At 45.0% G+C, this 23,937-nt stretch overlaps 1 protein-coding gene across 1 annotated transcript in view; it reads left to right on the forward strand.

Annotated features, from left to right (window-relative positions):
* GAREM1 (GRB2 associated regulator of MAPK1 subtype 1) overlaps positions 1 to 23,937 on the forward strand; it is a 175,376-nt gene that overhangs the window by 31,380 nt on the left and 120,059 nt on the right. The window contains exon 2 of the mRNA XM_040433500.1: positions 22,468 to 22,608. Coding sequence (XP_040289434.1) covers positions 22,468 to 22,608 — 141 coding nt within the window. The remainder of the gene's footprint in view (positions 1 to 22,467; positions 22,609 to 23,937) is intronic.

The raw sequence follows: 23,937 nt of genomic DNA on the forward strand, positions 1-23,937 counted from the left end.
GGATCCGTCTACAAATGCTGTCAGTTGTCACACTGATTGGCGGATCTGGCGGGCAGCTCCGACGATGGAACTGCCTGCCGGATCACACTAACGTTAGTGTGAAAGTACCATAAAAAGTCGAAAATCCAGGACTTTTAGTCAAGTGGCCGCTCGCTGTGCACGGCCGTGCTGTGCCATAGCTCCACCACCGTCCCCTTTATAGTCAATGGGGACAGAGCGGCAGTCCAGCGGCACGGCAAAATAGCGGCTGGCCGGATCCGACAGGGTGAACAGCCTGTTGGATTGATCCTGCCTCTAGTGTGAAAGCAGCTTTAGGCTCCATTCACACATCCGCAAATGGGTCCACATTTGTTCTGCAATTTTGCGGAACGGGTGCGGACCCGTTCATTTTCTATGGTGACGGAATTTGGAATTAGTGCAAATACGTCCTCCTTGATATACTGTAATAACAGAAAGAAAATTTTAAAATAACATAACTTACACTGTACAGCTGCAATGTGACAGGGAGGACTTCTGCCCTGTGTGTGTATTTATTTATTTTTATGCAAAGTGCAGAGCAGGGTGAGGGAAAGGTCAGGTTGTTCACGCCCAGAAATATTCATGAGGCAGAGCTCAGGCTTTGTTGGTACACGCCCCCCCACCTTGTACTTCAGCATGTAAACAAAGCAATGACAGGACCAGGAAAAGGTGCAAATATGGGTTTTAACTTGATGAAATCAAGCTTAACCAAATTATATGTATATCCTGATGGATTTTAAGTGTTTTTTTTATTTTTTTATTAACTCGGATAACCCCTTTAAGGTTTTCGCACTGGCTAGGGCGTCTAATAATATTCACCACTTCTTCTTAGTCTCTGATCACTTTACTGCAGTCATCTCCTTATCATTACAGGCAGAATTACAATGACAGATATTACCTATATATTGATAACTCAGGACCAATTCTTTACAATAGGTGATATCACAGCTTATCTACTCCCTCCTGACCTCTTCACAGAGCATGTGGCTGCTGTAAAGCGTATCTCTAAATGCTGTTAAGAGCAGCTCAGGCAAGATGGCCGCCCACATAATCATGTTCAGGAAATGGAATAAATCTAGAATCAGAAAATAAATTTGAAAAAAAAGGAAATCGGTCTAAGACTATGGGGCTAACAATTATTATTATTTTTATTTTTTTCCCACTGCTAAAGATTGTAGACAATGGGGGTATGTCACTTACATGATGCTATTGAGCTGGAGATTTGCTGATGGAGGCAGGGCTTAATTTGTCCCGTATTTCTTGGTTTTCTCCATGTTTGGCCCAGTATTTCCTATTCTTAAAAGGCGCTTTCTGGGACTTAGATATTGATGTCTATCATCAGAATAGTTCATCAATATCAGATCATTAGGAGTACTACTCTATTCGACAGTTTTCAAACCAGCACCTGGATCTAAATACTTTTGTAATTGCATGTAATTAAAAATTGTGTATAGCCTCTGAGTTCTACAATAAAATGTATCTGTATAGCGCCACCTGCTGTTTGTTCTTATTTCTTTGTCCGGGTCACTGAGAAGGCTGCACATGCTCAGTTTCATCCTTCACCTGCCTACTGAGCTGTGATAAGCAGAGAGCTGTAGCAGAATGGACACACCCCTTAGCTGTAGCAGAATGGACACACCCCTTAGCTGTAGCAGAATGGACACACCCCTTAGCTGTAGCAGAATGGACACACCCCTTAGCTGTAGCAGAATGGACACACCCCTTAGCTGTAGCAGAATGGACACACCCCTTAGCTGTAGCAGAATGGACACACCCCTTAGCTGTAGCAGAATGGACACACCCCTTAGCTGTAGCAGAATGGACACACCCCTTAGCTGTAGCAGAATGGACACACCCCTTAGCTGTAGCAGAATGGACACACCCCTTAGCTGTAGCAGAATGGACACACCCCTTAGCTGTAGCAGAAGGGACACACCCCTTAGCTGTAGCAGAAGGGACACACCCCTTAGCTGTAGCAGAAGGGACACACCCCTTAGCTGTAGCAGAAGGGACACACCCCTTAGCTGTAGCAGAATGGACACACCCCTTAGCTGTAGCAGAATGGACACACCCCTTAGCTGTAGCAGAATGGGCACACCCCTTAGCTGTAGCAGAATGGGCACACCCCTTAGCTGTAGCAGAATGGGCACACCCCTTAGCTGTAGCAGAATGGGCACACCCCTTAGCTGTTAGCAGAATGGGCACACCCCTTAGCTGTTAGCAGAATGGGCACACCCCTTAGCTGTTAGCAGAATGGGCACACCCCTTAGCTGTAGCAGAATGGGCACACCCCTTAGCTGTAGCAGAATGGGCACACCCCTTAGCTGTAGCAGAATGGGCACACCCCTTAGCTGTAGCAGAATGGGCACACCCCTTAGCTGTAGCAGAATGGGCACACCCCTTAGCTGTAGCAGAATGGGCACACCCCTTAGCTGTAGCAGAATGGGCACACCCCTTAGCTGTAGCAGAATGGGCACACCCCTTAGCTGTAGCAGAATGGGCACACCCCTTAGCTGTAGCAGAATGGGCACACCCCTTAGCTGTAGCAGAATGGGCACACCCCTTAGCTGTAGCAGAATGGGCACACCCCTTAGCTGTAGCAGAATGGGCACACCCCTTAGCTGTAGCAGAATGGGCACACCCCTTAGCTGTAGCAGAATGGGCACACCCCTTAGCTGTAGCAGAATGGGCACACCCCTTAGCTGTAGCAGAATGGGCACACCCTTTAGCTGTAGCAGAATGGGCACACCCTTTAGCTGTAGCAGAATGGGCACACCCTTTAGCTGTAGCAGAATGGGCACACCCTTTAGCTGTAGCAGAATGGGCACACCCCTTAGCTGTAGCAGAATGGGCACACCCCTTAGCTGTAGCAGAATGGGCACACCCCTTAGCTGTAGCAGAATGGGCACACCCCTTAGCTGTAGCAGAATGGGCACACCCCTTAACTGTAGCAGAATGGGCACACCCTTTAGCTGTAGCAGAATGGGCACACCCCTTTAGCTGCCAGCTTGATATAAATCTAGCAGAGCAATAAATGGGGAGATCTCTGGATCCATGTGAGGTACAGGGCTGGTTCTAGCTTGTTGAAAAAAGATTGTCCTGTACTATATGATGTCTGATTTTATTTTTTACATTAATCATAGGATAACCTATTTAAATTAACTTACAGGGGTTTTCCAAGATCTTTTTACTGATGACCTATCCTCTGGCCCCTTTCAGACGAGCGAGTTCTATGCATGGGACTCGCAGCGTAAGTATACGGCAGCTCCCGTCCTGACCTCCCAGCACTGACAGGGGTCACATAGCATTATATTGATTTATGATGCTATGAAACCCTTAGAAGTCTGGAATGTATTGGACAGCATTATGTCAGTATTATACAATACATTCCAGAACTGTAATGGTTACATAGTATCAGAAATCATTATAATGCTATGCGACCCCCCTTAGTGCTGGGAGGTCAGGACGGGAGCTGCTGCATACTCATGATGGGGGTCCCATGCGTGGAACTCGCTAGTCTGAAAGGGGCCTCTGGATAGGTCACCAGTATCTCATCGGTGGGGGTCTGACACCTGAGACCCCCATTGATTTGCTGTTTGAGAAGGCAGTATTGCTTCATCCTTCTCGCAGCTTTCCCTAGACCATGTGATGACACGTTTATCAGTCACGTGGCCTGGGCACAACTCATCGCCCACTGAAGGGAATGGAGCTGAGCTGCAATACCAAGCACAGCCACTCTATTGTGTACTGCGCTGTCCTTGAGGAGCTACTGCCAGTGCCTTCTCAAACAGCTGTTCGGCGGGGGTCCTGGGTGTCTGACCCCCACCGATCAGATACTGATGACCTATCCAGATAATAGGTAATCAGTATAAAGATTTCGGAAAACCCTTTTAATGTAACTCTATTTTGTAATCCATGTACTGTAATTCATTTTTTCTGTGTGCCTTTCCTTTGCTGGGAGAAAATGCACGAAAATGGAATGTTTGCTGCACTGAAAATACAGCACAGTGCAATGTGTGGCAGAACCTTTACTGTACAAATTTTAAACGCAAGCGACTCTCCAAATCATCACATCTTAATGACCAATATCTGCCCATCTAGTAGGACCCTTTCGCTTTAAAGAGGACCTTTCACCAGTTCTGAGATTACAATCTTAATACCTGGCACTGTGGGGCATGTTTAGGAGATGTCATATCGCTATTTGTTTTTCAGATCCGCTGCTCCATTGCAGCATTGTGCCCACCGTTCTCTTTTGGCGCCCTGTATGCTAATCAATAGCATCGGTAAGGGGAGGAGGGGACAGCCATGTTTCTCAAGGGGCGTCTCCTTCTCCTTGGCTGTGATTGGTGAGCTTTTTTTCCCCTCAATGACTGTGACGCGGTCCGCTGCGTTTGGACAGCTCACTGCCCGGGAGAAGGAGATGCCCCCTGAGAAACACAGCCGTCTCCTCCTCCCTGTACCGATGCTATTGATTAGCATACAGGGCAGCAAAAAAGAATAGGGGGCAGTGACGCAACGGAGCAGTGGATCTGAAAAAAAAAGTACTGATATGACATCTCCTAAACATGCTCTATGGTGCCAGGTATTAATATTGTAATCTCGGAACCGGTGAAAGGTCCTCTTTAAGGACGGTGCATGGTGCTCTGCATACTGCTGTGCTGTTCCCTTGGCAACCCACAATTTAACTTTAAAAATGACGCGGGGAGGGGCAGTCTTACAATGTAAGCGGCATAATCACTTTCCAGCTATGTAGTTACAATCATTTAAAGCACAAAAGAACACTAACCGCTAAATGCGTCTAAAAGGTAGCTTTATCTATAATAACACTCAACGTCCAAAAATTGCATGTTGTAAATGGTTTTCTTTTGTTGCTGCTGCTTTAATTTTTTTTTTTGGTGGGCAATTACGTTCCACTCACTAACTTTTTTTTTTTTCCTTCTATAACCTTTTCAGGACATGTAAGCTTGATATCACTTAGGGACAATTAAATGTAAATGTATGTCCGTGTTCACCCTGCGTTTTGCTGTGTCATGCGGTATGAGGCGCAGTTGATGGTAGGATAACAATACCGGACGTAGGAAGTAAAGTACGCGCGTAATAACTTGACTGGTCACACTGTGATGGTGTCAAAAAGGTGAGGAAAACTCATTACAGGGACTCAAAAGCATTTCTCATCCACATGTACAACACGTATATAGGAGATGTCTGAGGAGCTCATTACAAGGGAGTAGAGTTGTTGCGATACAAATTTTTTATTCAATTTCGATACCATAAAAGAGTATTGCGATACTCGATGCCATTCGCTACCACGTGAAAAAAAGAAAACACCAAAAAAGCCACGTGCATTCCGCATTTAAAAAAAATGGCAAATCGCGCAGTTTTATTTATTTTTTATTTTTCTGTTCCAGCGTTCACCGCATAGATTTTTTAAATATTTTAATAGTTTGGACTTTTCGGACGTGGTGATATGTATTATGTTTATTTATTTATTGTTTATATATTTTTTATGTAAAATGGGGAAAGCGGGTGATTTATACCTAATATTTAGGTGGTTTTTTTTGTTTGTTTTTTTACTTTTTTTTTTCTTTTCATTTAATAACCATTTCCCTTCTTAGGGGTAGAACCTGGGATCTTTTCATACCTTGTCCTATTCACCCTAATTGATCTCTATTAGGGTGAATAGGACTTTACACTCTTCCTGCTGCCCTGTGCATAGTACACACAGCAGCAGGGAGCTGACCATGGCAGCCAGGGCTTCAGTAGCGTCCTGTCTGCCATGGTAACCGATCGGAGCCCCAGGATTACACTACTGGGCCTCCGATCAGAAGCTACCACTGCCACCAATGGGAAGGGGAGGGGACCCTGTGTCCACTGCCACCAACGAGAAGGGAAGGGGACCCTGTGGCCACTGCCACCAATGATTTTAATACTGGGAGGGTTGTGGCCACTGCACTACCAATGATAATTAACCTTTAATACAGGAGGCGGGTTCTGGCAGCAGATCAGCGGCAGTTAACCCCTCAGGTGCTGCACCTGAGGGGTTAACTGCCGCTAATCGCAGATCCCTGTCAAAGGCAGGGTGCCGGCTATGTGATTCTGCTGCTGGCACCTGCCTCCTGTATTAAAAGTTAGACGACCTTTCATGGGTTCGGACTTTAAGTTAGCGGGCTACATAGAGCGGTGCCCAGAGATCTCCCTGCACTTACTATTATTCCTGGGCGCCACTCCGTTCGCCCGCTGTGGCCCGGTTACCGTCTCCTGCTCCGTATGCTAATTACTACTATCGGAGCAATGGGGAGGAGACATCAGCTTCTCTCCTGGGCGTCCCTTCTCCCTTTCTGCGCTGCGATTGGACAGCGCTACAGCCAGGGAGAAGGAACGCCCAGGAGAGAAGCTGATGTCTCTTCCCTGGTGTGCCGAGTAGTAATTAGCATATGGAGCAGGAGACTGTAACTGGGCCACAGCGGGTGCCCAGGAATAATAGTGCAGGGAAATCCCTGGGCGCCGCCCTATGTAGCCTGCTACTTAACAAAGTCCGGACCTTTTGAAGGGTCCTCCTATCATTGGTGGCGCAGTGCGCTCGCCCCTCTTTATTGGCAGCACTGCACAGGGGGGAGGAAGAGACCGCTTCCTTCTCCCCAGTGCAGCAGCGCAGCCCATTATCGTAAAAATACAGATAATGGCCATGTGTGTCCTGCATTTTCCCTTTTCCAAATGTCCTGTACTATGCTAATAATGCCTATTCTTGTCCACAAATCAGAAAATAGGACATGTTCTATCTTTTTTACGTGGAGGCGGAACGGACATACAGATGAGGACAGCACACTGTGTGCTGTCCTCATTTTTTGAAATTAATGGGTGCGCATCTGATCTGCACCAAAAATACAGTCGTGTGCAGAGGTCGTGCTACATTTTTTTCCTGGAAGATTAAAAATACCCCCTTTGAGTATTTTTAGCCGAGGAGGAGTATGAAAGTTGAAGTAATTTTAAATAGATAATACGTAGCCTGCACTTGTTCACATCTGCGTTTGTAGCCTCCGTCACAGATTTTGTTAAAAAGACTGGACAAAAAAATCCTTACATGCAATTTTTTACCAGACTTTTTTGTCTGGTAAAAAAAGAGGATCCCAAACAGAAACTGAATGGATTCTATCATAGTCATTGGAGTCTGTTCAGCTCTGTTCCTGTCAGTTAGGCTGGGTTGACATCATGTTTCGATCATACGTTTAACGTACATGAAAAACTTATACTATAACGGACGCCTTAGACATATGCCATACTGTGGCATCTGTCACCATAGAGTTCCATTGTACAAAAAATGTATATATATTTTTTTCTGGACTTTGAAGGATGAGAAGACGTGGTACACTACGATTTCCCATTCTGCGCAAAAAAAGTATGCATAAGCATATATGTGTTTTTTTTTTTTGGCCCGTACGTAATTTCTCCCTTCCCTAACCGCCGGTTGGGCTTCCGGCGCATGCGCAGTGTCGGCCGGTGTCCAGCTGAGAACATCCATCCGATCACCGCGCCTGCACACTGGCCCATAATTTTTCCCTACCCTAACCGCTGGAGAGGTTCCCGGCGCATGCACACTCTGCTGTGAAATTTCCCTACCCCGTCGTTGTGCGCCTGCGCGGCACACCTCCTCGCGTCATGTCCAGTGCGACGGGAAGTGACGAGGGTAGGGAAATATAACGTTACATGGCGCAGCACTGCCCCTGCTCTCCTCATACATCGGGACTCGGGAACCGGCCCCTCCTCCTTTCAGCTCCCGCCAGCTTCCCCTGCTGCAGGGTGCTGTATCGCTCCGGCACCCGTTCAAACTAACCAATAGCAAAGCTCCATACTGTGTGGAATTTTGCTATTGGTTATTTCAGGCACAGGCAGCATCGGTGGAACCACACTCGTTACTGTGAGGGCAAGAAGCCACTGGTAGGATTCTTCGACTACTCCTATGTAATATACAAACATCCATGGCATTCTCCTCTTAGAATTGAATGCTTGAGCTTTGTTCAATAACTTAATAAAAAGCAATAAAATGTAGATTCTCCTATTGTTTCCAGAAATTGTACAGTTTAAGGCTACATGCACACGAACGTATTTTGTTTCCGTGTCCGTTCCTTTTTTTTGCGGATAGGATGCGGACCTATTCATTTCAATGGGTCCGCAAAAAATGCAGACCGCACACTGTGTCCGCTTCAGTATGTCCGTTCCGTAGCCCCGCAAAAGAAATAGAACATGTCCTATTCTTGTCCGTTTTAGGCTTTGTTACAATGGATCCGCAAAAACTAAACGAATGGCAATTTGCGGACGCCAAAACACATACGGTCGTGTGCATGTAGCCTAATCCTGATATAACAAGACAATGTTTTGGTCCTTTTGACTAAAGATGAGGCAAGTTTTGAAAAATTGGATTCAGCAACTTTACTGATGTTAACCAAGAAATTCAATTAGTTATTAATTAATTTGTCACGAATCTCTGTAAATCTGGTATACCCAGGCCACTCTGTCTTGGGGTATTGCCACACAGAGTGGCCGTGCTGCGGTGAAGAACTAGGCACCCAATTAGCAGCTGCTTTTCAGTTCATAATAAAGATCGCACTGTGTAGTCCTGCATTGTTAACGGCTGTGCAACACCTTTAAACAGGGTCTGTTGCTGGTATGGGGTTTGGCTGGTTAGGTGGGGGGGACACTATGCATATAATTACTGTTCTGGCCTACAATCTCCTGCAGGTTATTTGACAGTGTACACTGAATATTAATCAACTCTAGCATACCCACTTCTCCAAACCAGCACCCTCCTGCCTTACAGGTGGGAGCCCTTCTTCTGCCATCTGTTTTTCCTCCTTTTCCATATTATCTAATATCGATGAGAATATGTCATCAGGAACATCCAACTCCTCCTTTCTCTGCATCTTGCTGACTTTTCTAGGACATGGAGACTTAAATGAAGGATGGTTTGGAAGAAGTAAAGTCAGCAAAAGATGAGGATGGTTATCATTAAGACCTGGCCCCCCTAAGGGGTGCAGACTGGATGGTAAGTATGTTAACCCTTTGGAATGATATGGATTTCTGCACAAATTGGTCATAAAATGTGATCTGATCTTCATCTAAGTCACAACAATAGACAATCACAGTCTGCTTAAACTAATAACACACAAAGAATTATTGTTTTATTGAACACACCATGTAAACATTCACAGTGCATGTGGAAAAAGTATGTGAACCCTTGGATTTAATAACTGGTTGAACCTCCTTTGGCAGCAATAACTTCAACCAAACGTTTCCTGTAGTTGCAGATCAGACATGCACAACGGTCAGGAGTAATTCTTGACCAGTTCTCTTTACAGAACTGGTTCAGTTCAGCAATATGCTTGGGATGTCTGGTGTGAATCGCTTTCTTAAAGGGGTTATCCCATCTTAGACAATGGGGGCATATCGCTAGGATATGCCCCCATTGTCTGATAGGTGCGGGTCCCACCTCTGGGACTCGCACCTACAAGGAGAACGGAGCCGGGGAGAGATGCGGCTGGAGGACCCCGGGTTTCCCGGGGTCCGTCCACCATCAGGCACAGATCCCCGCCTATCCTATTGAAGTGAATGGGAGTGCACCGCTCCCATTCATTTCTATGGGGCCGACGGAAATAGCCGAGCCAGTGCTCGGTTATTTTCGGCGGCTCCATAGAAATGAATGGAGGGCGGCTGCGCATGCGCAGTGTGCCCTCCTCAACTTTCTCCGCTCCGTTCTCCTTGTAGGTGCGGGTCACAGAGGTGGGACCCACACCTATCGGACAATGGGGGCATATCCTAGCGATATGCCCCCATTGTCTAAGATGGAATAACCCCTTTAATGTCATGCCACAGCATCTCAATCGGGTTGAGGTCAGGACTCTGACTGGGCCACTCCAGAAGGCGTATTTTCTTCTGTTTAAGCAATTCTGTTGTTGATTTACTTCTATGCTTTGGGTTGTTGTCCTGTTGCAACACCCATCTTCTGTTGAGCTTCAGCTGGTGGACAGATGGCCTTAATTTCTCCTGCAAAATGTCTTGATAAACTTGGGAATTCATTTTTCCCTCGATGATAGCAATCTGACGCAGCAAAGCGGCCCCAAACCATGATGCCCCCACCAACATACTTCACAGTTGGGATGAGGTTTTGATGTTGGTGTGTTGTGCCTCTTTTTCTCCACACATAGTGTTGTGTGTTTCTTCCAAACAACTCAACTTTGGTTTTATCTGTCCACAGAATATTTTGCCAGTACTGCTGTGGAACATCCAGGTGCTCTTGTGCAAACTGTAAAGGTGCAGCAATGTTTTTTTTTGACAGCAGTGGCTTCCTCTGTGGTATCCTCCCATGAAATCCATTAGTAGATCGCTAGTAGTCGTAGATTCGCTAACAGGGATGTTAACATATGCCAGAAACTTTTGTAAGTCTTTAGCTGACACTCTAGGATTCTTCTTCACCTCATTAAGCAGTCTGCGCTGTGCTCTTGCAGTCATCTTTACAGGACTGACACTCCTGGGAGAGTAGCAGCAGTGCTGAACTTTCCCCATGTATAGACAATTTGTCTTACCGTGGACTGATGAACAGCAAGGCTTTTGGAGATACTTTTATAACCCTTTCCAGCTTTATGCAAGTCAACAATTCTTAATCGTAGGTCTTCTGAGAGCTCTTTTGTGCGAGGCATCATTCACATCAGGCAATGCTTCTTGTGAAAAGCAAACCCAGAACTGGTGTGTGTTTTTTATAGGGCAGGGCAGCTGTAACAAACACCTCAAATATCATCTCATTGATTGGACTCCAGTTGGCTGACACCTCTCTCCAATTAGCTCTTGGAGATGTCATTAGTCTAGGGGTTCTGCAAAAAAAGGGGGGTTAGTCAGCACCTCCCAGTGCGCAGGTGCACGCTGCCATGGCAAAGACCTAGAGGAAAAAAAGAGACAATGCAGCAGCACTCTGCAAATCAGACAAAGTACAACAATGCTTACAAAAATTATGGTGCTAATACTACGCTTATATATAAAAGCCAGATGCTTGGAAAAAAACCATCTAAGCCCGTCTGCCGAACGTCAAGGCGATCTCTGTTAGACTGGTCCTAACACTAAATCCTACCTGTTATGCGCCATAATGACCGCCATAAAATTCAGGGAGTGTTGGACTCGCATGCATGTTGGATCCACTCTGCCTTTTTCCATTTTTTGTGCCAAAATGGCCTCCATTACAAGGGATGCAGGTACCAACATGCATGCATGCTGAGCCCACTCTATACCCTTCCTGGTGCTAGACAGCTTCCAATGAATGTAGTGAGAGCAGGCTGGAGTGCCACATCTCCAGCATTGTAAATCTGCAAAAAAAGGGGGTTAGTCAGCACCTCCGGCAGACGTTCGGCAGACGGGCTTAGATGGTTTTGTACAAAGTGCATTGTCCAAGCATCTCTCTTTTATATATAAGCGTAGTATTAGCACCATCATTTTTGTAAGCATTGTTGTACTTTGTCTGATTTGCAGAGTGCTGCTGCATTGTCTCTTTTTTTTCCCATTAGTCTAGGGTTCACATACTTTTTCCACATGCACTGTGAATGTTTACATGGTGTGTTCAATAAAAACATGTTAACATTTAATTCTTTGTGTGTTATTAGTTTAAGCAGACTGTGATTGTCTATTGTTGTGACTTAGATGAAGATCAGATCACATTTTATGACCAATTTGTGCAGAAATCCATATCATTCCAAAGGGTTCACATACTTTTTCTTGCAACTGTATATTTACGGCTGATGTAGGATTACAAGTAAATGTAGGAATAAATAAGTGATGCAGAATTAGGCTTCATGCACACGACCGTTTTTTTTGCGGTCTGCAAAAACGGGTTCCGTTTTTCCGTGATCCGTGACCGTTTTTTCGTCCGTGGGTCTTCCTTGATTTTTGGAGGATCCACGGACATGGAAAAAAAAGTCGTTTTGGTGTCCGCCTGGCCGTGCGGAGCCAAACGGATCCGTCCTGACTTACAATGCAAGTCAATGTGGACGGATCCGTTTGACGTGGACACAATATGGTGCAATTGCAAACTGATCCGTCCCCCATTGACTTTCAATGTAAAGTCAGGAGTTAATATACCATAGGATCAGAGTTTTCTCCAATCCGATGGTATATTTTAACTTGAAGCGTCCCCATCACCATGGGAACGCCTCTATGTTAGAATATACCATCGGATTTGAGTTACATTGTGAAACTCAGATCCGACAGTATATTCTAACACAGAGGCGTTACCATAGTGATGGGAACGCTTCTAGTTAGAATATACTACGAACTGTGTACATGACTGCCCCCTGCTGCCTGGCAGCACCCGATCTTTTACACTGGCCACCAATGATAATACAATAGAGGGAGGGAGGGGGGGCCGCACACTGGCCACCAATGATATTACAATAGAGGGAGGGGGGGGCTGGGGGAGGCCGCACACTGGCCACTAATGATATTCAAACTGGGGAGGGAGGGGGGGTCTGCTGCCTGGCAGCCCCTGATCTCTTATAGGGGGTTATGATATGCACAATTAACCCCTCAGGTGCAGCACCTGAGGGGTTAATTGTGCGGATCACAGCCCCCTGTAAGAGATCGGGTGCTGCCAGGCAGCAGGGGGAAGTCATGTTTACAGTTCGTAGTATATTTTAACTAGAAGCGTCCCCATCACTATGGGAACGCCTCTGTGTTAGAATATACTGTCGGATATGAGTTTTCACGAAGTGAAAACTCATCTCTGAAAAAGCTTTTATGTAGACGGATCTTCGGATCCATTTGTATGAAAGTAACCTACGGACGCGGATGCCAATCTTGTGTGCATCCGTGTTCTTTCATGGACCCATTGACTTGAATGGGTCCGTGAACCGTTGTCCGTCAAAAAAATAGGACAGGTCATATTTTTTTGACTGACAGGAATCACGGATGCGGCTGCAAAACGGTGCATTTTCTGATTTTTCCACGGACCCATTGAAAGTCGGTCCGCGAAAAAAAAATGGCACAACGGCCACGGATGCACACAACGGTCGTGTGCATGAGGCCTAAGTCTCCCTGCACTGTCCCTGCAGTCTCCCTCTCCAATATTCAGCAACATTGTCCCTAGCGCATGACTGCTTGCCACGTCTTTCCCTATGCTCAGCTCACAGGACAATGGCGGGGATTAGCGCTAATTTGGCTTTTATAGAGCTGTGACATCACAGGGGATGGCTATCTGCGGATTGGCTGGCAGCATGGCAGCGTTCCCGTGCTTCTTACTTTCAATTTGTAAGACGTACAGCCACCATTTTAAGAAAAAGTGATTAGTTGCCACGAAGCGCAAGGAAATTTGGCTTAGTTCCGAATCAAAATTTTCTTAATATTTTTTTGGACTGAATTTCGCTTCACTTAACACTAATTATGACCTTTATCAAATCACATATGTTGTGGGTGCATAAAAGGAATGAGTGCATGGCGCCACTGCAGGAGGAGAGAGCGCCGGAGATCCCAGGGTTCTAAAATAGGCAGAGCTCAGGCACAGAACAATGATGGCAGCAATGCCCCAAGATTAGGGGACTCCATGCATTTTCACATAGAAAGTATTTCTGAAACATTCAGTGAGTCAAAAACCTAAAACGTAAAACTGCAATTTTCCGTTATCAATTACTATGAAACTTAATAGGTGTTTTATTTTCTTATCTTTTTAAATGGCTCCTACTTGTCTAGGTGAGTGGTGTGTCCTGTGCATTTGGCCTTCAAAAATTCTCCTTTAAATCTGAGGTCCAGTATTTATTAATGTGTTGAAGTAATGGTTAATCGCTGATTTTAGAACTGTTGTATTTTTGTGTAAAAGGAGCTGCCAAATCTCGTATTGTAGAATTACATGGGAGACAAGTGGCAGATGCTAGCATTGTAATGTTTTGTGGTATTGGCAGACGAACAGGAACAACCTATAATTATTACTTTTCAGTAAAGAGTCAGCTGAACATTCCATATTTCTTAGACTGTCCTGATCTAGGGAAGTATTGGGTTTACTTGGGAGGGTTCCTTATTCCAGCACCTAGGGAGAAAGCAGACAGATCAATGTCTACAGTCTCGGGGTAGGTGGCTTTCTTACTGTTTGAGCGGTTCTTCTGGGTCTTCTTTTATGCAAGTTATTTATTACATTTCAGATGGACATGAGTATTCCACACAGTCTTAGGTTCTTGTGTACTTCCAGCAGTTATCGATGGGGTCTATCAGAACATTTATGACTGGTTTTAAAATATGTTTTGTAGAGGATAAGTGAAAATAACTAATGACGTGCGGACATTTGCTGGCTCATGGTGACGTGACCAGACGAGTGATATTACCCCTACTTTGTCATCACACAGAAATGTACCACATTTTGATGATGAAAAGGAGACAAGGTTTGTAGCTATAGCGCAGTACTGCTTCATGCTTTGACGGTCATGGACAAAGTCACATTATTGATTCTAGATCTTTAGAAACCGAGGAATTGAAGACTTAATTGATGACTTGTCTGTGAAATAGGCTCAATCTTTCTGCAGAGTTGGCTAAAATCAGAGAAGAGCAATCATTAGCAGGAATAATGTGCCTGGTTAATGGCAGCCTTAAAAAATATCACCTTAACAGGTCTTTTAGTTCTAAGTAGAGAATTAAGAATCTATCTATCGATTTATGTGTCTCCAGTATATAAAATTTAACCAAAATCCAAACCTCACTCCTGTCTCCAAGACTGCACCAGTTCTCTGGAATACCCTACCCAGTTAGGTTAATTCACAACATCCACAGAATGGTCACTCCCTAAATACACATCATTTTTTTATTTTTATTTTTTATTTTTTTTAGAGTGGCCTATCACTTCCTCTAATCTAACTCTTCTCCTTTCAACCTTATTCTTCAGAACCTGATCCGTCATCTAACGCAATCCACCACACCAGGGACTCAGAAGCTCTACAGATATCGGCAGGTGACTGGCTCATGCAGCTTGTCTGGTTCTATGTTATGTGAGATTTTCTTAGATAAAGCACTGCAGAATAAGTTGGTGCTCTATAAATAAAGGTTAATATAAGAGTTATCTATGTTCTTGCAAATCTTATTAGGCAGCAGTCATAAAGATAAGATGTCTATTCATTTATACAGTGTTTAAAAAAAAACAAAAAACATTATGTATTCTGGTAACTGCTTAAAGGGGTGGAGCAACAAAAACAATTCTACGTTTTTCAAGCCAGCACTTGGATTTGAAAACATTTGTAATTGCATGTAATTAAAAATTTAGTACAGCCACTGAGTTATTTAATAAAATTTAACTGTATAGCGCCAACTGCTTTTTTTTTTTTTTCTTCCTCTTAGGGCAACTAAAGTAATAACTGGAATGAGGGAACTACAGTACCCTGAAAGATGATCAAAATTAGGGTTATTCGCTTTAGAAAAAAGACGACTGAGGGGAGATTTAATTACCGTCCTTTTCACCCTATAAGACGCACCTAGGTTTTTGAGGAGGAAAATGAGAAAAAATATATTTTGAACCACGAGGGTGCTTTTGGTGGGCTTTGAACTAATGGTGGTCTGTGGATGGCACTGTTATAGGGGATCTGTGGATGGCACTGTTATGGGGGATCTGTGGATGGCACTGTTATGGGGGATCTGTGGATGGCACTGTTATGGGGGATCTGTGGATGGCACTGTTATGGGAGGAATCTGTGGATGGCACTGTTATGGGAGGGGATCTGTGGATGGCACTGTTATGGGAGGGGATCTGTGGATGGCACTGTTATGGGAGGGATCTGTGGATGGCACTGTTATGGGAGGAATCTGTGGATGGCACTGTTATGGGAGGAATCTGTGGATGGCACTGTTATGGGGGAATCTGTGGATGGCACTGTTATGGGGGGAATCTGTGGATGGCACTGTTATGGGGGGAATCTGTGGATGGCACTGTTATGGGGGGAATCTGTGGATGGCACTGTTATGGGGCGAATCTGTGGATGGCACTGTTATGGGGGGAATCTGTGGATGGCACTGTTATGGGGGGAATCTGTGGATGGCACTGTTATGGGGGGAATCTGTGGATGGCACTGTTATGGGGGGAATCTGTGGATGGCACTGTTATGGGGGGAATCTGTGAATGGCACTGTTATGGGGGAAATCTGTGGATGGCACTGTTATGGGGGAAATCTGTGGATGGCACTGTTATGGGGGAAATCTGTGGATGGCACTGTTATGGGGGAAATCTGTGGATGGCACTGTTATGGGGGGAATCTGTGGATGGCACTGTTATGGGGGGAAACTGTGGATGGCACTGTTATGGGGGGAATCTGTGGAGGAAACACATAGCATCTTATGCTATAGTGTCGTCCACAGATCCCCCCTTCCCCATAACAGTGTCCCTGTGTAAATAGTGACCCCCAATACAGGGGGTGGAGGCTGGCAACTGGTGTTGAAATCGCAGTGGGGCCCGATGCAGTCACTGTACTCTATTATACCGGGCCCTGCTCACACCAGTATTCATATGTAAAGTGTAGGCAAGGTAGCGCAATCCACTACTCACTATAAAACTACCAGACTAGCAGGCACTGCAGGCTGGCCGGTCACTCACTTCGTCATGGCGCATGACCCTCCCACTTTATTAATGAAGCAGGCGGAGCCTGCGCAGGGACCAAGTGAGTGAACGGCCAGCCTGTAGTGCCTGCTAGTACGGGAGTTTCATAGTGAGTAGTGGATTGCGCTACCTTGCCTACACTTTACATATGGATTGGCCACACTTTACTTATGAATACTGGTGTGAGCGGGCCCCGCCGTGAGTTGCCGACCTTCAGCCCCTCCTCCCTCCCTGCTGATACATCGCAGGCTGTGCTGTGCAGCATCGTGGCCAGCGATTTATCAGTGTTAGCAGAGTAAGAATTGCAGCATTCGCCCCATAAGTGCGTCTTATGGGGCGAAAAATACGGTACTATGTATAAATATATCAGGGGTCAGTACAGGGATCTCTCCCACATCATCTATTTATCACCAGGACTGTGACTCTAACAAGGGGACATCCTCTGCGTCTGGAGGAAAGAAGGTTTGTACACAAACATAGAAGAGGATTCTTTACTGTAAGAGCAGTGAGACTATGGAACTCTCTGCCTGAGGAGGTGGTGATGGTGAATTCACTAAAAGAGATCAAGAGGGGCCTGGATGTATTTCTGGAGTGTAATAATATTACAGGTTATAGTTACTAGAGCGGGGTCATTGATCCAGGGAGTTATTCTGATTGCCTGAATGGAGCCGGGAATGGAGTCCTCTAAAGAGGACCTTTCACTGATCCTGACATTGTGAACTAAGTATACAGACATGGAGAGCGGCGCCCGGGGATCTCACTGCACTTTCTATTATCCCCGGGCGCCGCTCCGTTCTCCCGCTATGCCCTCCAGTATCTTCGGTCACTAAGTTATGGTAGGCGGAGTCTGCCCTTGTTTTGCTGTAGCGCTGGCCAATTGCAGCGCAGAGCTCACAGCCTGGGAGGTTCTTTTCTCCCAGGCCGTGAGCTCTGCGCTGCGATTGGCCAGCGCTACAACAGAACAAGGGCAGACTCCGCCTACCATAACTTAGTGACCGAAATCTCCGCCTACCATAACTTAGTGACCGAAGATACAGGAGGGCATAGCGGGAGAACGGAGCGGCGCCCAGGGATAATAGTAAGTGCAGTGAGATCCCCGGGCGCCGTTCTCCATGTCTGTATACTTAGTTCACAATGTCAGGATCAGTGAAAGGTCCTCTTTAAGTGGGGAAAATTGGCTTCTATCTCTTTTTTTTTTGCCTTCCTCTGGATCAACTTGCAGGATAACAGGCCAAACTGGATGGATAAATGTCTTTTTTTCGGCCTTATATATTATGTTACTATGTTACTTCTCTGTTCACCTCACTAAGGTGGTCGCACATGCTCAATTTAAATCTTCAACCGTCACCAGCCATGTCTTCTGTTAGAAGCTGTGGTAGTTACATGGAAAGAGCTACAGCAGAAAGGGCATGCCCCCTGTGCTGCCAGCCTGGAATGAATCTAGCAGAACAATTGGAACAATGAATGGGGAGATCTCTGGAGATTTGTGAGGTACAGGGCTGGTTCTCGCTTTGCTAGAGATGTACTGTATGATGTCCGAGTTTCCGTTTTTTACATCAATCATGACATAAAGCCTTTAAAGGGTTTCCTCATGAAAGTTTCATAATCGTTGGAAATTCCATTGTCTGTCCCCCACTAATTGGCATGTCCCAGCTACTTGTTGTAAAAGACTTCAGCATGGCACAGTTCATTAAAGGGACTCTACCATCAAAAAAATATGCAGCTAAAATCCCATAACATACGGTAATTGACATGCTGCGGATTTTGAAATCCTCACGGAAACAATCCGCAAAATGTACATGAGATTTGTGTAATCTCATACACTTTGCTGGTACTGTACTACGGTGCAGATTTTCCGCACGGAAATCCGTGCAGAAAAACTGCGCGTATTCCGCAACGTGTGCGGAAACCTTGGCTTTGAAAGATGTGAACATGGCCTAAGCTCAGTGATTTTTCACGGATTTTAGGTACACAATTGTCCTCCTTTTACTACCTGCTACCACAGTACTACAGCTTTACATTTTTACCAAGCTACAAGCTCTGCTTCAAACTCCATAAGGCTATATTCACATCTTGTTGGAGGCTACGCTTGCTGTATCAGTATACACGAACATGCTAGTGTATAGGTCAAATATATCCAGGGGGCTCCATTCACCCGATGGAGGCCAAATGTGTCCCTTTGACCTCCGTTGGATTCATCCCATGGTATGCTTAAACAGTTGGATATGTAGCAGCCTTCCCTCGTAGGTATAAATCAGGAGATCCTTCCAACGTAAACTGCCTACATAGACCCAAAATATGGTGTGAACAGAGTCCAAGGCTAAATTCACACACAGTGGAGACTGAAAATTGATTTTAAGTTGCAGCAAATCGGCTTTGTGTGACCATTCCTATTTCAGAAATGTCATTTATACACCCCAGTAAAATATTGTAGTTTGTCACGTAATGTATGTGAGGGTCACAAATATGGAACTGTGGAAGTGTCCTAAAAAGTCAAGGACCTTTTCTGTAAGTGCTTCTAGATTGGATTTCAGCAAATCCAGAATATGGTTCAGATGGCTTTATTAGGTGCAATGAGATCAAACCGATCTGTTCATCAAGATAGTACAAGATCCATGATGAAGACTTTTGATCAATATTCTGGATCTGCAGGAATTTTTCATCATGCGGTGCTACCAGAAAATCTCCTTCACTACTTCTGACCTTTCCATTGCACATGAACAGATGCCTGAGCCCACCATGGCAGGCGTTGGCAGCTTGACAACGTATACACAGGTTGAGCTGTTGTGCCCATAACATTAACTGTATAAAGGGAAGGGCACCTTTCCTGCTCCATGGTCTCTAAAGGGATTGCTCTGGGGTGTGTTAACTTTAGGAAAAACTGGAGTAACTAATTAATACAGTGTAGTATTCCAATAGCAAGTCATTCCCTATCCACTGGATTAGGTTATAACTAAAGAGTCCATTCTAATTAATCAAATACTTTCCAAATCAGCCATGTTGGGCACTGAGGGGCTGCCCTGATGCTTAAAGGGTTTATCCAACCCCTATAATGCCTCCCCAAATGCCTGGGCCCCTCACACAGAATGTACTTACCTTACTCCCCGACACCCATGTCGCTCCTGATGCCCGTACTGCCTCTCCCTGACGTACGGGTGACGCTAAGGCCCCTTTCACACGAGCGAGTATGCCGCGCGGATGCGATGCGGGACGTGAACGCATTGCACCCGCACTGAATACCGACCCATTCATTTCTATGGTGCTGTTCACATGAGCGGTGATTTTCACGCATCACTTATGCGTTGCGTGAAAATCGCAGCATGTTCTATATTCTGCGTTTTTCACGCAACGCAGGCCCCATAGAAGTGAATGGGGTCGCGTGAAAATCGCAAGCATCCGCAAGCAAGTGCGGATGCGGTGCGATTTTCACGCACGGTTGCTAGGAGACGATCGGGATGGAGACCCGATCATTATTATTTTCCCTTATAACATGGTTATAAGGGAAAATAATAGCATTCTGAATACAGAATGCAAAGTAAAATAGCACTGGAGGGGTTAAAAAAAAAATAATAATAATTTAACTCACCTTAATCCACTTGCTCGCGTAGCCCGGCATCTCCTTGTGTCTCCTTTGTTGAAGGACCTGTGGTGAGCATTAATTATAGTTCAAGGACCTGTGATGACGTCACTCCGGTCATCACATGGTACGTCACATGATCTTTTACCATGGTGATTCACCATGGTAAAAGATCATGTGACGTACCATGTGATGACCGGAGTGACGTCATCACAGGTCCTTGAACTATAATTAATGCTCACCACAGGTCCTTCAACAAAGGAGACACAAGGAGATGCCGGGCTACGCGAGCAAGTGGATTAAGGTGAGTTAAATTATTATTATTTTTTTTTTAACCCCTCCAGTGCTATTTTACTTTGCATTCTGTATTCAGAATGCTATTATTTTCCCTTATAACCATGTTATAAGGGAAAATAATACAATCCACAGAACACCGATCCCAAGCCCGAACTTCTGTGAAAAAGTTCGGGTTTGGGTACCAAACACGCACGATTTTTCTCACGCGAGTGCAAAACGCATTACAATGTTTTGCACTCGTGCGGAAAAATCGCGGGTGTTCCCGCAACGCACCCGCACATTTTTCTGCAACGCCCGTGTGAAAGAGGCCTAAGGAGGCTCGTCCCCTTCATGGCCTGCTATTGGCTGCCGTCTCCGGATGTTTTTATCCGCGCAACGGGGAGATGCAGTGGCGGCCATGTGGGCATCAGGAGTGACGTGGGTGCCAGGGAGCGAGGTAAGTACATTTGGAGAGGCATTATAGGGGTTGTATAACCTCTTTAAGGCCCCTTTCACACAAGCGAGAATTCCGCACGGGTGCAATGCGTGACGTGAACGCATAGCACCCACACTGAATCCTGACCTATTCATTTCAATGGGTCTGTGTATATGAGCAGGTTTTTTTTGTTTGTTTTTTCACGCCTCAGTTCTGCGTTGCGTGAAAAACGCAGCATGTTTTATATTTTGCGTTTTTCACGCAGCCCTGGCCCCATAGAAGTGAATGGGGCTTCAGTGAAAAACGCATTGCATCCGCAAGCAAGTGCGGATGCAATGCGTTTTATACTGATGGTTGCTAAGAGATGTTGTTTGTAAACCTTCAGTTTTTTATCACATGTGTGAAAAATGTAACTGAACGCAATCGCAGACAAAACTGACTGAACTTGCTAGCAAAATGGTGCGAGTTTCACTGAACGCATCCGGAGTCAATTTGTCATGTTCGTGTGAAAGAGGGCTTAAAGTGTTCATGCAAGAGCAGAGAATCGACTGCACATGCGCCGCTGACATCTGGGTACGCCTGGAAGTGGGGACGGCAAGTGGATTCGCTCATGTCTAGTTTGAACTGCTGGGACCCCCTCTGATCGCAAGAACAGGGGCCCTCTATCTCCCCATCTGCCACTGTTCATCTCTATAGGACTGCGGGACATAGTCCGAGCAGTCTACTCTGCTGTCTCTGAAAGTCCCTTAGAGTTTTAATGGAGTGGCAGTGCCCATGCTCATCAGTCATTCAGTTAGAATGGATGCCACGGGACTCTCGTTCTAATGATCAGTGGTCCCAGCAGTCTAACAGTTATCCTATGGAGAGCTAGAATGTATTTTAGCAGAATGTCCCTTTAAGTAGTCATTGTGTTCCATTTATTTACTACCTTAAGAGTCCCGGCTAATAAGTGAGCACACTTCTCCTTCTCGTTGGGTTCATAGATGATCCATTATGTACAGTGCCTGTTAATATCTAATCTCCTCCAGTAAATCTGATGTCTTTTATTTGATTAATAATGCGTGGGTTTCCTCCCACACTCCAAAGACATACTGATAGGAAATTTACCGTAGATTGTGATCTCCACTGGGGACAGCGAATTATGACAATGTTTGTAAACTGCTGCATATAAAATACAGTATGTAATAGATAAAAAATAAATGTTGGTCCTTCTTTCTATTGTGGGTCTAGTCCATCTACTTCCTAGTGCCTCATACTTCTTTACTAGGATACTCCGGACTAATGTCTTCAAAGGCATATCAGCTGAAAATATCCTAGGACACGTGCATAGAGACAGGTTATGATGTTCTGTTTTTTTCAGGGACATGTTCAATAATGGAGAGTATTGTTTTTTTTCTGTTACCTATCTTACCAAGATTGGAATAACGGTCAGCGTTCTTGGGTTAATATTGGATTTATCATGTATATTAATCATGGATATCTGTTTGAAATCTCACGTTAAGACTGTGTGAATTGAATGGATGAGTGTCATGTCCTCATGCATATATTTTACTTATTTCTCAGGGGAAAACATTGAAGGCCTGCGGGAGAATGACTATCTCTTGATTCACTCATGCCGGCAGTGGACAACAATCACAGCCCACAGTTTAGAAGAGGGACATTACGTCATTGGGCCGAAAATTGAGATTCCTGTGCACTATGGAGGTATGCTTACAGAAATATCAGTGCTTCTTTTTTTGCTATATTTTGTAGTAGTAAATGCAACGGTTTACAGGTTCACTTTTTATTATCATTGCCATTGGTCTGATATTGTGTGGGAGTGGACTGGAGTATTGGGCAAACCGTATGCAAGCGCAGAGTATGTACAAACTCCAGTCAGATGTTCACCTGTTTGGTTCAAGCCTATGGGGTGGATATACTGTGGATTTTCTGCCATGGATTTTTATGCATAAGCTCCAAAGTGTGTTACAGTACCAACCAAGTAGATGAGATATTACCAAATCCATCATCCACCTCTGCAGAAAAAAAATAAATCACGTGTGAAAATTAACCCACGTTGCTAATCTATAACATGTCAGTTTCAATTGCAGATTTTGACCACAATTTCATCTTTTGCCAATCTGTAGATAAAAAGACATAGTTTGCACATGCCATTCATTTATCTTTTCATTCTCAGGATAATTTATAAATGTGTCCATGAAGCACTTGGTATACATTTTGATCAAAATGCATAGGCCCACTCGCCACGTCAAGGTGGCCTCTTTCGAGTGGGTCCCTACTCTAATTTGATGCAGCACCACATGGTGACCGCCACAACACAGCTCCTGCAGGCTTTAAGACCCAGCAGCCCAATAGCACCCCTCTTGCCCTGTCGGCCCCCTTGGCACTGGACCCTGCCAACCTGCAGGCACGGCAGTAACGCCCACCGTGCAGCACGGTCTCATGTGAACAGATCTGAAAAGCTCACCAGAAACCAGACTAAGACCAGGTAACTATTAATCCTTATGCAGTCTCCAGCTAATTAAAAACATCCAGGTTGAATGGGACGAGTGCTGAAACTATGAAAAAAAAATATAAAAAAAATAGAAGAGGCCATCTTGAGGTGAGAAGTTGGCCTATGCATTTTAATCAAAACGAAGCGCCTCATGGACACATTTATAAATGATGCCGAGAAGCAGTAGATCAGTGCATGGCATGTAGATTTGCGATCCATGTGTTTTTTTCCTGCAGAATGGGGATTTGTAATGAATGCATAGGGTAAAATCTGCAACAGAATCTGCATGCAAGACATGCGGATTTTGCAACAAATTGCATGGCATTTCTACAATGCGCCCAGTGTGTTACCTGTGTGGTCCTATTTCAACAACATCCATCCCCTTTTTATTCCATCTACTTTGCCGTCTCATTGTCCAGATTTCAGAAGAAGACATTTTCCACCTGCAACACTTTAGGAATCTGTATCAATAAATTGCACATACAGTAAACCCCTGTATATGTATAATAGCCAAATCTCTATCCCCTGTTTAATCCCAG

The sequence above is a fragment of the Bufo bufo genome, chromosome 5 (genome assembly GCF_905171765.1).
Source record: "Bufo bufo chromosome 5, aBufBuf1.1, whole genome shotgun sequence".
NCBI classification, from domain to species: domain Eukaryota; kingdom Metazoa; phylum Chordata; class Amphibia; order Anura; family Bufonidae; genus Bufo; species Bufo bufo.